Source organism: Dendropsophus ebraccatus, chromosome 5 (genome assembly GCF_027789765.1).
Source record: "Dendropsophus ebraccatus isolate aDenEbr1 chromosome 5, aDenEbr1.pat, whole genome shotgun sequence".
Classification (NCBI taxonomy): Eukaryota; Metazoa; Chordata; class Amphibia; order Anura; family Hylidae; genus Dendropsophus; species Dendropsophus ebraccatus.
In genome coordinates this window covers 107,134,866-107,149,022 of record NC_091458.1, presented here as the reverse complement: position 1 = coordinate 107,149,022, position 14,157 = coordinate 107,134,866, and the positions used below count along the sequence as shown (strand labels likewise).

The 14,157-nt window shown below is 36.9% G+C and overlaps 1 protein-coding gene across 4 annotated transcripts in view; it reads left to right on the top strand.

Annotated features, from left to right (window-relative positions):
• LOC138792886 (pinopsin-like) overlaps positions 1–14,157 on the top strand; it is a 170,305-nt gene that overhangs the window by 131,948 nt on the left and 24,200 nt on the right. For all 4 annotated transcript variants that reach the window (XM_069970936.1, XM_069970934.1, XM_069970933.1 and 1 more), the window contains exon 3: positions 2,036–2,361. In XM_069970936.1, the coding sequence (XP_069827037.1) occupies positions 2,036–2,361 (326 nt within the window). The remainder of the gene's footprint in view (positions 1–2,035; positions 2,362–14,157) is intronic.

Genomic DNA, 14,157 nt, shown 5'->3' with positions numbered 1-14,157 from the left:
GTTGCTCATCAAGGACTCTGTAGGATAAAGGCTAGGGAAACCTTTACTTGACATTTACTAATATGATAAATGTATAGCTCGATTGCTAAACACTTGCTGTATATCTTTTGGCCAGAACCCAGCCTCAGGCTTAAAATGTTTCTGCTTCTGAATAGCTGCAATGTAAACATCAAACATCAGCCAAGTAAATAATTTGACAGACGTTGTGGTAGACAATCTGCCATAGGTATTTTCTGAAAGAGAAATATTCATTTTTTTATGCCAAAAGAATCATCCGAGCTTTGTAGGAACACTTCCAATGTTTGAAAAGGGGTTAAATTAAGTATCAAGAAGCAAAGATGTGTGCCCAGTCATATGTAGCATTAGCGCTTACAATGTGAACAATAACTAAATATGCTCAAAAGAAGAATCAATTTTTTTCAGTCAGACTATGGTTACACATAGTATTTCTGACAGTTTTTGGTCAGTATTTTTCCAACCAAAAACAGTAGAGATGGAAGGGCAAAACTATAATGCAAAGATCTGCACAATTTCTGTGTTTTTAACCCACTCCTGGTTTTGGTTAAAAAAAACTGACCAAAAGACTGACAGAAATACTATGTGTAAATACAGCCATAGTCAGATTTAGGGTATGTCCACACATTATGGATTTCCATTTCTGAAATTGCTCAACTCAAGGGAATCTCTGGGAATCCATTTGGGTAATTTAACCCTTTTCTTTGGATTTTTGCTATGGATTTTGAATTGGATATGCAGACTGTACCGCCGATCATCACACAGATTCATGTACATCTGACCACACTCGTGTCTTTGAGTAGACTGCACTGCACTGAACTGAACTGACTTGTCCCGGGCGAGGCTACACCTCCTTCCACCAAGCAATTTCCTACAGGGGCTAAGTAAGGTACCCTGTGAGTGTATATATATATATATATATATATATATATATATATATATATATATACATATATATGCCTATATAATGCTTTTATACAAATGAATGAATCCGGTCTGCTCCAGACTGTTTTGCCTATGGGTCCTATTACACGGCTTGATCATAAACTGTAAATGAGCGCAGACCTAGTAGTTACACGGGTCGACTATCAGGCAGTAAGGGCTGCACAGACAACATTAGCGATGTCCATCCAGCCCTTGCTTTTAGTGATCCCTGGTATCCCCGGCCCTTCCCCAGTGTCCTTGGGCCTTCCCCGTTGTCCTTGAGTATTCCCTGGTCTCTGAAGCTCTTCCTTCTGTTCTGGTCTCTGCACTGACAGGCTGTGGCCACTCACAAAAGGCAGAGCTGCAGAGACCAGGGAATGTCTGAGGACACCAGGGAATGTGGTAAGGTAAGTTAATACTTTATTGTTTTATGCTACAATCATCAGCCGCTGGGTGTGTATCCTTTTTAAATGTAGAGATGCGCGCCTGTCCCCCGATGATTTTAGGTCTTAGCTGATCTTCCTATCTATAATTGTCCGAAAACGGATTAAAAACATTTACAACTACAAAATAGAAACAAATTAGACAAAAGAAAGTTTCAGAATCTGGGTCTAATCATAAAAAATAAAAAAAATCTTGGTTACACATTTGTTTCAATGTTAGCAAGGAGTCCAACAGCATCCAAGTGGAGTATTCTTTAAGACTTTATCGAGGGACAATATGATGTTTCGGCTCACATTGAGCCTTTGTCAAGTATACTTGACAAAGGCTCAATGTGAGCCAAATCGTCGTATTGTCTCCTTGATCCCTCAATAAAGTCTTGAAGAATACTCCACTTGGATGCTGATGGACTCCTTGCTAACATTGAAACAAATGTGTAACCAAGATTTTTCTTATTTTTTTTATAATTAGACCCAGATTCTGAAACTTTCTTTTGTCTTATTTGTGTTGCTAACAGTTCGTCTGTCTACTTGGAATTGTGGACTAACCAGGGAGTATCTGTCACTGAACTGCAATATTGGGATTACTGGTGCTGTTGAATTAGCCTTTTTACATTTGTTTTAATGTCTAATAATTATTGTATTTTTTTTGGCAGGTATTGTGTCACTCATCTCATTGGCCATACTGTCTTATGAACGTTACACCACTCTCACCTTATACAATAAAGGAGGCCCAAAGTTTACAAAAGCACTGCTTGCTGTGGCTGGCTCTTGGGTTTACTCGCTAATATGGACCGTGCCACCCCTACTTGGATGGAGCAGCTATGGGAAGGAAGGGGTCGGTACCAGCTGTTCAGTGCGCTGGACTTCTGAGTCTACAGAATCAGTTTCTTACATCATCTGCCTTTTTATCTTTTGCTTGGTCTTACCAGTTCTTGTGATGGTGTATTGTTATGGAAGGTTACTTTATGCTGTAAAGCAGGTAAGCAACAATTATATCTGTATTGTCTTTGCTTTATTGTGGGAACTATTGTTATTTTCTTACATATAGTAACTTCTATCTATTAGAGGGAGTATTAGAAGTTATTCCCTATCCTTGAGTAGAATATTCGGTTATCTACGGTAGTTTACACTGAGAATGAATGGAGCGGAGGTTACTCATGTGCACCCCTGGTAAATTATGATGGAAGACTCGGGTCCCCATTTATGAGATTGCACATGAGATAGGTTTCCCCTCTCCTGGGGATAGCAGGTAACTTTTAATCCTGGGACAGTCCCTTTAGTTAGATAGAAAATCATCCATTGGTTACAAATGGCCAAAGGCAAATAAGACCTACTAGACCACACCACTGAAGTTCTTATATCTTTATTGTTATACTTTATATGGTAAACATTCCTATTATTCCACCACTAATATGCAATTAGAAAATCAAACTGAAACTATCATGTTCTCTATTGTATTTTTTCAAATATATTGCCATTTGGTTAAAGAAACCAGGGGTTGTATTACCATTATGTACAGTATATACCAAGGTGGTGTGTCCTCAAATGGTTAAATATAGCTGAAGGTACCAAGCTAGTATACCTCCAATTTACACATGTTTCAACAATGGGCACTAAAATAACGATGTGTGAACATAGTGGGCGGCATTGCATTGACTTCAATGCAATGCCGCTGCTGCAGTAAAGAACAGGCACGGATTTCATTGCAATCAGCGTCCGTTCTTTACTTAAGGAGAACAATGTGAAAACATAGCCAGATAACAAAGTGAAGCGCCTAGTTATCTCTGCAATCTGCTCATCAGCCGGCTGTCTTTAGTCACTCCCGGGTTCTGGGATAAGCTGGATCCAGTCCTGGGAAACTTCTCCCAGCTTCCACCTGGAGCGGAGCGGCCTGGGGCAGCAGTGAGTTAAAAGGCAGCAGGCTGATTGCAAAGTTAACTAAACGCTTAGCTTGTCTCAGTCCTGTATGTACTAATTTCATATATATATATATATATATATATGAGTCCCAGTACCCATCTACAGGCTGCTGTGGTACAATGGTTGTAGTGCTGTTGTGTGGTGTCCCACAACGCGTGTTCCTTGTGTCACCCTCAAGTTACGGCAGAGTACAGTACTGCTTTGGGTTGGTACTCTCTTGACAACCTCCTCTCTACTTCTCTGAACTTCGTCTACCTCTCAGCACGCAACTCAGTCAGCATGGCTGTACTCTCTTTCAACCTCTCAGCTCAGACCTGGTTACTAAAGTCCAATGTGTCTTATCAAGCCAAAAGCCTATTGTGTATCACTGTATCAAGTATTCCTGCAGTAAAGAAAAGTTTATTTATTGTAACGGGACTCTGTGATTATTGTCCATGCACCTACACAGTCATTGCGTCTTTCTTAGGTCATCTCCCCTTTCTGTAGGTGGCAGTGCCGATAGTCCGGGTGGGTCATGACTCCACTCTTGACCACCGTGATAAGCACCCAAGGGACCATCAAATAGCCCGGCAGGTTACTGACCACAGGGGAACGGGTTTAGCCAGCCTCACTAAACTAAAAGCAGGTGTGTCATCATACCTGTGTGCCCAACCGGCACTGGCGTCACAACAGCATAACACCTGGCTTAACTATTCCCCGACCAACCACTACTGCAGTGGAGTCACACTGCACCATCTGGCAAGTGACTGGTGGCGCCTCCCAGCGGGGCATCACGACAGTTGTATAATGTATCCTGTTTGGACTGACTCACTGGGGAACTGGAGAATCGCCTAGTTGGCTCCAAGCTAGTGTCAGCCTCCCAGGCCGAGGTCACCTGGGACACCGGGGGTGCACTCAACTGCCAGGTGCTGCTCCTGGCCCTCTAATTGCAAGAGATTGGAATGAGCGATTACAGTTAAAAGCGGCACCCTGATTGACAGAGCACACCTCCTTCCTACCTTGCCGCGTCAGATGAGCAGGGTGTACTTGGTAAAAAAATCTCAGATTTCTGTGCAAACCTCTTGTAGTCCAGGCCAAAAGTTGCATGATTGTGCAGTAGTGTCCCCACAAGTGAAATCTGAGCGGTAAAACTGCATGGAGTTTACTGTTAAGGAGGTTGTCCGGTCGGGAACCCTTTTTTGCCCAGGGAGGGGGTGGGTGAAAACCATTACATCCACTTGCCACGCTGGCTCCAATGCTGCCGTCTGCATTAGCTCGTAGTGCCACTGAATTGCTGAGCAAACACAGTTATGTGTCCTAGCCTTATAACATAGAGTAACTTACCATCAAAGCAGATGGTAGAACTTGTCATTAAAACAAGTGTAACATTTATCTTAGAATAACCAAGTTCCTTAGAATTTCAGCACAATGGGTTTCCGTATAAAACAGATTTGCAATATATTTTCAGTTCATGCAAAGAATAATAATTATGATTACTACAAAAAACCCAATGACATTTAAAATTGATTAGTTAGAAAGGTTTCCTAGGATGTCACCTCGCTGACACCCACTTGTAATCATTAAAGCCAAGAGATGCTTCAAGCTTGGCTCTTGGCACTGAATGACTGCAAACCTTTCTATGAAATTAACTCTCAGCCATTGATTCCTAACCTGTCCTATTTACAACAAAATTTACATTGCACTATAAAATCTTATTTTATCCAAAACTTATTTCACCCAAACAAATCGTGACGTTTCGCTGTCACATTATGAGCATTTTCAAGCAGTGACTGCTTGAAAAAGCTCTTAATGTGAGAGCGAAATGTCACAAGTTGTTTGGGTGAAATAAACACATATGTTTTTTATCGTATCCGGAGTACTGTGGCTTTCTACTATCTATCTATCTATCTATCTATCTATCTATCTATCTATCTATCTATCTATCTATCTATCTATCTATCTATCTATCTATCTATCTATCTATCTATCTATCTATCTATCTATCTATCTATCTATCTATCTATCTATCTATCTATCTATCTATCTATCTATCTATCTATCTATCTATCTATCTATCTATCTATCTATCTATCTATCTATCTATCTATCTATCTATCTATCTATCTATCTATCTATCTATCTATCTATCTATCTATCTATCTATCTATCTATCTATCTATCTATCTATCTATCTATCTATCTATCTATCTATCTATCTATCTATCTATCTATCTATCTATCTATCTATCTATCTATCTATCTATCTATCTATCTATCTATCTATCTATCTATCTATCTATCTATCTATCTATCTATCTATCTATCTATCTATCTATCTATCTATCTATCTATCTATCTATCTATCTATCTATCTATCTATCTATCTATCTATCTATCTATCTATCTATCTATCTATCTATCTATCTATCTATCTATCTATCTATCTATCTATCTATCTATCTATCTATCTATCTATCTATCTATCTATCTATCTATCTATCTATCTATCTATCTATCTATCTATCTATCTATCTATCTATCTATCTATCTATCTATCTATCTATCTATCTATCTATCTATCTATCTATCTATCTATCTATCTATCTATCTATCTATCTATCTATCTATCTATCTATCTATCTATCTATCTATCTATCTATCTATCTATCTATCTATCTATCTATCTATCTATCTATCTATCTATCTATCTATCTATCTATCTATCTATCTATCTATCTATCTATCTATCTATCTATCTATCTATCTATCTATCTATCTATCTATCTATCTATCTATCTATCTATCTATCTATCTATCTATCTATCTATCTATCTATCTATCTATCTATCTATCTATCTATCTATCTATCTATCTATCTATCTATCTATCTATCTATCTATCTATCTATCTATCTATCTATCTATCTATCTATCTATCTATCTATCTATCTATCTATCTATCTATCTATCTATCTATCTATCTATCTATCTATCTATCTATCTATCTATCTATCTATCTATCTATCTATCTATCTATCTATCTATCTATCTATCTATCTATCTATCTATCTATCTATCTATCTATCTATCTATCTATCTATCTATCTATCTATCTATCTATCTATCTATCTATCTATCTATCTATCTATCTATCTATCTATCTATCTATCTATCTATCTATCTATCTATCTATCTATCTATCTATCTATCTATCTATCTATCTATCTATCTATCTATCTATCTATCTATCTATCTATCTATCTATCTATCTATCTATCTATCTATCTATCTATCTATCTATCTATCTATCTATCTATCTATCTATCTATCTATCTATCTATCTATCTATCTATCTATCTATCTATCTATCTATCTATCTATCTATCTATCTATCTATCTATCTATCTATCTATCTATCTATCTATCTATCTATCTATCTATCTATCTATCTATCTATCTATCTATCTATCTATCTATCTATCTATCTATCTATCTATCTATCTATCTATCTATCTATCTATCTATCTATCTATCTATCTATCTATCTATCTATCTATCTATCTATCTATCTATCTATCTATCTATCTATCTATCTATCTATCTATCTATCTATCTATCTATCTATCTATCTATCTATCTATCTATCTATCTATCTATCTATCTATCTATCTATCTATCTATCTATCTATCTATCTATCTATCTATCTATCTATCTATCTATCTATCTATCTATCTATCTATCTATCTATCTATCTATCTATCTATCTATCTATCTATCTATCTATCTATCTATCTATCTATCTATCTATCTATCTATCTATCTATCTATCTATCTATCTATCTATCTATCTATCTATCTATCTATCTATCTATCTATCTATCTATCTATCTATCTATCTATCTATCTATCTATCTATCTATCTATCTATCTATCTATCTATCTATCTATCTATCTATCTATCTATCTATCTATCTATCTATCTATCTATCTATCTATCTATCTATCTATCTATCTATCTATCTATCTATCTATCTATCTATCTATCTATCTATCTATCTATCTATCTATCTATCTATCTATCTATCTATCTATCTATCTATCTATCTATCTATCTATCTATCTATCTATCTATCTATCTATCTATCTATCTATCTATCTATCTATCTATCTATCTATCTATCTATCTATCTATCTATCTATCTATCTATCTATCTATCTATCTATCTATCTATCTATCTATCTATCTATCTATCTATCTATCTATCTATCTATCTATCTATCTATCTATCTATCTATCTATCTATCTATCTATCTATCTATCTATCTATCTATCTATCTATCTATCTATCTATCTATCTATCTATCTATCTATCTATCTATCTATCTATCTATCTATCTATCTATCTATCTATCTATCTATCTATCTATCTATCTATCTATCTATCTATCTATCTATCTATCTATCTATCTATCTATCTATCTATCTATCTATCTATCTATCTATCTATCTATCTATCTATCTATCTATCTATCTATCTATCTATCTATCTATCTATCTATCTATCTATCTATCTATCTATCTATCTATCTATCTATCTATCTATCTATCTATCTATCTATCTATCTATCTATCTATCTATCTATCTATCTATCTATCTATCTATCTATCTATCTATCTATCTATCTATCTATCTATCTATCTATCTATCTATCTATCTATCTATCTATCTATCTATCTATCTATCTATCTATCTATCTATCTATCTATCTATCTATCTATCTATCTATCTATCTATCTATCTATCTATCTATCTATCTATCTATCTATCTATCTATCTATCTATCTATCTATCTATCTATCTATCTATCTATCTATCTATCTATCTATCTATCTATCTATCTATCTATCTATCTATCTATCTATCTATCTATCTATCTATCTATCTATCTATCTATCTATCTATCTATCTATCTATCTATCTATCTATCTATCTATCTATCTATCTATCTATCTATCTATCTATCTATCTATCTATCTATCTATCTATCTATCTATCTATCTATCTATCTATCTATCTATCTATCTATCTATCTATCTATCTATCTATCTATCTATCTATCTATCTATCTATCTATCTATCTATCTATCTATCTATCTATCTATCTATCTATCTATCTATCTATCTATCTATCTATCTATCTATCTATCTATCTATCTATCTATCTATCTATCTATCTATCTATCTATCTATCTATCTATCTATCTATCTATCTATCTATCTATCTATCTATCTATCTATCTATCTATCTATCTATCTATCTATCTATCTATCTATCTATCTATCTATCTATCTATCTATCTATCTATCTATCTATCTATCTATCTATCTATCTATCTATCTATCTATCTATCTATCTATCTATCTATCTATCTATCTATCTATCTATCTATCTATCTATCTATCTATCTATCTATCTATCTATCTATCTATCTATCTATCTATCTATCTATCTATCTATCTATCTATCTATCTATCTATCTATCTATCTATCTATCTATCTATCTATCTATCTATCTATCTATCTATCTATCTATCTATCTATCTATCTATCTATCTATCTATCTATCTATCTATCTATCTATCTATCTATCTATCTATCTATCTATCTATCTATCTATCTATCTATCTATCTATCTATCTATCTATCTATCTATCTATCTATCTATCTATCTATCTATCTATCTATCTATCTATCTATCTATCTATCTATCTATCTATCTATCTATCTATCTATCTATCTATCTATCTATCTATCTATCTATCTATCTATCTATCTATCTATCTATCTATCTATCTATCTATCTATCTATCTATCTATCTATCTATCTATCTATCTATCTATCTATCTATCTATCTATCTATCTATCTATCTATCTATCTATCTATCTATCTATCTATCTATCTATCTATCTATCTATCTATCTATCTATCTATCTATCTATCTATCTATCTATCTATCTATCTATCTATCTATCTATCTATCTATCTATCTATCTATCTATCTATCTATCTATCTATCTATCTATCTATCTATCTATCTATCTATCTATCTATCTATCTATCTATCTATCTATCTATCTATCTATCTATCTATCTATCTATCTATCTATCTATCTATCTATCTATCTATCTATCTATCTATCTATCTATCTATCTATCTATCTATCTATGTGGATTAATTTAGTTTTCTTATAAATTAGGCTGCTTTGTTATTGGCCACACATCAGCCAATGATTTTTAGGAATACTCATTACCAAATTGGCCCTCTCCTTGCCTTTTCATACCTCCAAACTTTTGCTAAGAGCAAAGAGGGACATTCAAGGCAACATGCCACGACCCCACAACCACACTCATAGCCATGTCCCATAGCCATGCCCAAACATTTTTCCCACTGCTTTTTACACAATCATAGAGTAGAGCCATACACTGCAGAAGCCAGAAGTGGGTTTCATATCATACTGTCACACTGTTACTGACCAAATCCATTAAGTCAAGACCAATATTAACAGTATATAAGAAACGAATATTATCACCACACTTTTACCAAATACTATCTATATAAAAAAACACTTATTATCAGCATACCGTGACCACCGACATTACCCCCACAATAATAATTAACACCACCATCTACTACTAAATAACATTCACTGTACAAAGACCAGTATCCCCCCCATACACTGACCCATATAGAGGTATATACCAAAGGTACACAGGTTGTGCACACCAAAAGATTAAAATGCAGTTACATCCAGTGACTCACAGGGGGTGTCTTATCTGATTGGAGTCACTCACTTTTCCTTTCTTCTCCATCTTGCCTGGCCATCATGAAGTCTTTTCACAGCGTTAACTCATCTATGCAGAATCTGACAGACATAACATTTTAAGCTCCAGCACCATGTAGTATTTTGGCCTTATTTGAAACCTTAAACAGCACGCTATGTACTATGACCAAACATAGTAGAAAGACCCTTATCTGTGCCCTCATATACAGTAGTAGTTAGGCCCTTTTGTTTCCATATAGTAGTTAGGCCCTTCTATGCCCCAATATAGTAGTCAGGCCCCCTCTGTTCATCTTAATAGTAGTTAGGCCTCCTTATGCAGGTACCCTCACCAGTATGTATTATTCCTCCTGTAGATAATCCCCCATGGTACTTACCCCCCTTCCCTTAGGCATCTGCCTGTAGGTAATTCCTCTGGTGGTTAGCCCCTCCATATTAGCCATACCCCTTATAAGTAATGTCCCTGGTAGTTAACCCCTCCAGTATGTAGTAGGCATCCTACTGTAGTCCCCTTGTTAGGCATTTCCCCTGGCGGTTAGCCTAATCCCTCTTGTAGGCAACCCCTACTATGAGTTAGCCCCCTCCTACCCATGAAGGCACCACCCTGGTAGTTACCCCCCCATGTAGAATTCTACCCTGCTGTTCAAACCCACCCATGTAGGCATCTCCCCTGGCAGTCCCCCCCCCCCCCCATCCCCATGTAGGCATCTCCCCTGGTAGTTACACCCCCATCCCCATGGAGAGATCAGGGGGAGGTTGCAGCCTCTTGTGGCTAGAGGCAAAATGGCACAAGAGTAATTGGCAGGGTGTTAGCCAGTGGTAGCTGCCAGCGTTAGTGCCACATTTAACTGTGAGTGCTTGTCAGAAGCACTAACATTAAAAAAGGCAACTTACAACACCCAATTGTATCAGCAGTATGTGGCCACCAGTGCTGGGGCCGGAGAGGTGAGAGCATGTTATTTCTTTTATCCGCCCCCTCCCCGGCATTTGTGATAAAAGACGTCTGCCCGTACTTCTCCTTTTGTCCATTTGTCAGTTTTTAAAGCAACGCTGTACCCATGATCTGACCCCCCCAAACCACTTGTACCTTTAGATAGCTGCTTTTAATCCAAGATCTGTCCTGGGGTCCGTTCGGCAGGGGATGCAGTTAATGTCATTAAAACAACTTTTAATCCGGCAGCGCTGTGTCTAACGGCCTAATGCATATACATTTGTATATGCATTAGGCTGGCTCAACCTCTCTGTCCTTCCTCCCCGCCCTCCGCATCATAAGGAATGCTCCAGGCAGATTGCTTCCTATTCCCCACCTGTGTGTATAATGAACATGGGCTGGATCATTAATACACCTGTGCAAAGCTCAAACAGCAGTAAATGTTCCTGGATCATTCCTAATGATGAGGAGGGTGGGGAGGAAGGACGGAGAGGTGGTGCCAGCCTAATGCATATACAAATGTAAACCGTGGCCGTTAGACACAGCGCTGCAGGATTAAAAGTTGTTTTTAGGACAATAACTACATCCCCTGCCGATCGGACCCCAGGACAGATCTTGGATTAAAAGCAGCTATCCGAAGGTACAAGTGGTTTTGGGGGGACAGATTGTGGGTACATAGTCACTTTAAAGGCTCACTTTGAGGCTTAAAAAACTTACCGTTTTTCAGAAGGGCAAAATTTTCTCACTCTTTTGAGCCTGTTTCATTACTCTTTTGGCCATTTTTATTCTTTTTGGTTGCATTTGTAGTTTTTGGGTCATTGCAAAAACAAAAAAAATCCATCTTTTGGCACATAAACAGCTTTGAAAAAGCCTGAAACTTAATTTTACAGCTGTAAATTTGCATCCATAGATGCATTCATAAAAATGACCGAAAAATTTCAGTGTGAACATAGCCCAATATTGCCACAAATTATAAATTTCCACCTTTGTGCCATCTACAAAATAATCGAGCCTCTCCCATACCACCTAGACAGCAATAATAACCTCTTTCTGTTACAGTTCAGTAAGAATGACCTGTTTTGTTCCCTTTGGGCACCCTAGAAGGTAATCATGTCCCTTCTGTGCTGCGCCAAAGCAATAATACCAACTCACTTTGCAAAAATGCATAATAATATGCTCTGACATCATGTCTGATACTCATGGAGATACAGGGGCTACTTAAGGGACAAAGAAAATTTACAAATCTCATACACAATGTTGTTATGCATAGTATTCTCTAGGTTAGTGAAATGTATGCAAGATTATTGGAAATATGTACCTTACAAGAATATCTGAATACACAATATTATACTACATAGGGATGGCTAAAGCTGTATCAGTAGACGTACTAGATTGAACATTGGATATTGCCACACTGCCATCTTGTGGCACTAACACTATACTGGCTCTTTATAGCGCCACTAAAATGCAATCAATATACTGTACACTGATTTGCTTTTATTCCAGGTCACAGAAATACTAGGTCAATGATAGGAGTAGATATCTCAGCACAACAAATGACTTAAGAATTCCCTAAAATCAATGGATTCTTTGAAATATTTACACAGTATAACCTAGTGTTGGACATATTTCACAAAAGTGTTACTTCAATACTACCTTGGACTAAAAAGTAAAGTTTCTGCTTGAGTAGAGTGGAGGGAAGGAAAGAAAGATACTTTGCATAGACCTCAGTTCTGTCTAAAATGTTATTTGTAAATGGGTTTCTTTCAGAATCTCAGTAGATGTGAAAAAAAAGAATCTAAATAAGTTAAGCAGGCTATAATAAATGAAGTGCAATTCACTAAAAATATCAGGATTAACAAATATACCTAAGGTATAATTAATTTCAAATCTGTGTGCTTTCTTTACTCTGGTGCTAAGAGATGTATGTAGAGTCCACTTATGTAGCTATAACTCTCTTATGTGCTAATATATATATACACTCACCGGCCACTTTATTAGGTACACCATGCTAGTAACGGGTTGGACCCCCTTTTGCCTTCAGAACTGCCTCAATTCTTGGTGGCATAGATACAAAAAGGTGCTGGAAGCATTCCTCAGAGATTTTGGTCCATATTGACATGATGGCATCACACAGTTGCCGCAGATTTGTCGGCTGCACATCCATGATGCGAATCTCCCGTTCCACCACATCCCAAAGATGCTCTATTGGATTGAGATCTGGTGACTGTGGAGGCCATTTGAGTACAGTGAACTCATTGTCATGTTCAAGAAACCAGTCTGAGATGATTCTAGCTTTATGACATGGCGCATTATCCTGCTGAAAGTAGCTATCAGATGTTGGGTACATTGTGGTCATAAAGGGATGGACATGGTCAGCAACAATACTCAGGTAGGCTGTGGCATTGCAACAATGCTCAATTGGTACCAAGGGGCCCAAAGAGTGCCAAGAAAATATTCCCAACACCATGACACCACCACCACCAGCCTGAACCGTTGATACAAGGCAGGATGGATCCATGCTTTCATGTTGTTGACGCCAAATTCTGACCCTACCATCCGAATGTCGCAGCAGAAATCGAGACTCATCAGACCAGGCAACGTTTTTCCAATCTTCTACTGTCCAATTTCGATGAGCTTGTGCAAATTGTAGCCTCAGTTTCCTGTTCTTAGCTGAAAGGAGTGGCACCCGGTGTGGTCTTCTGCTGCTGTAGCCCATGTGCCTCAAAGTTGGATGTACTGTGCGTTCAGAGATGCTCTTCTGCCTACCTTGGTTGTAACGGTTGGCTATTTGAGTCACTGTTGCCTTTCTATCAGCTCGAACCAGTCTGCCCATTCTCCTCTGACCTCTGGCATCAACAAGGCATTTCCGCCCACAGAACTGCCGCTCACTGGATGTTTTTTCTTTTTCGGACCATTCTCTGTAAACCCTAGAGATGGTTGTGCGTGAAAATCCCAGTAGATCAGCAGTTTCTGAAATACTCAGACCAGCCCTTCTGGCACCAACAACCATGCCACGTTCAAAGGCACTCAAATCACCTTTCTTCCCCATACTGATGCTCGGTTTGAACTGCAGGAGATTGTCTTGACCATGTCTACAT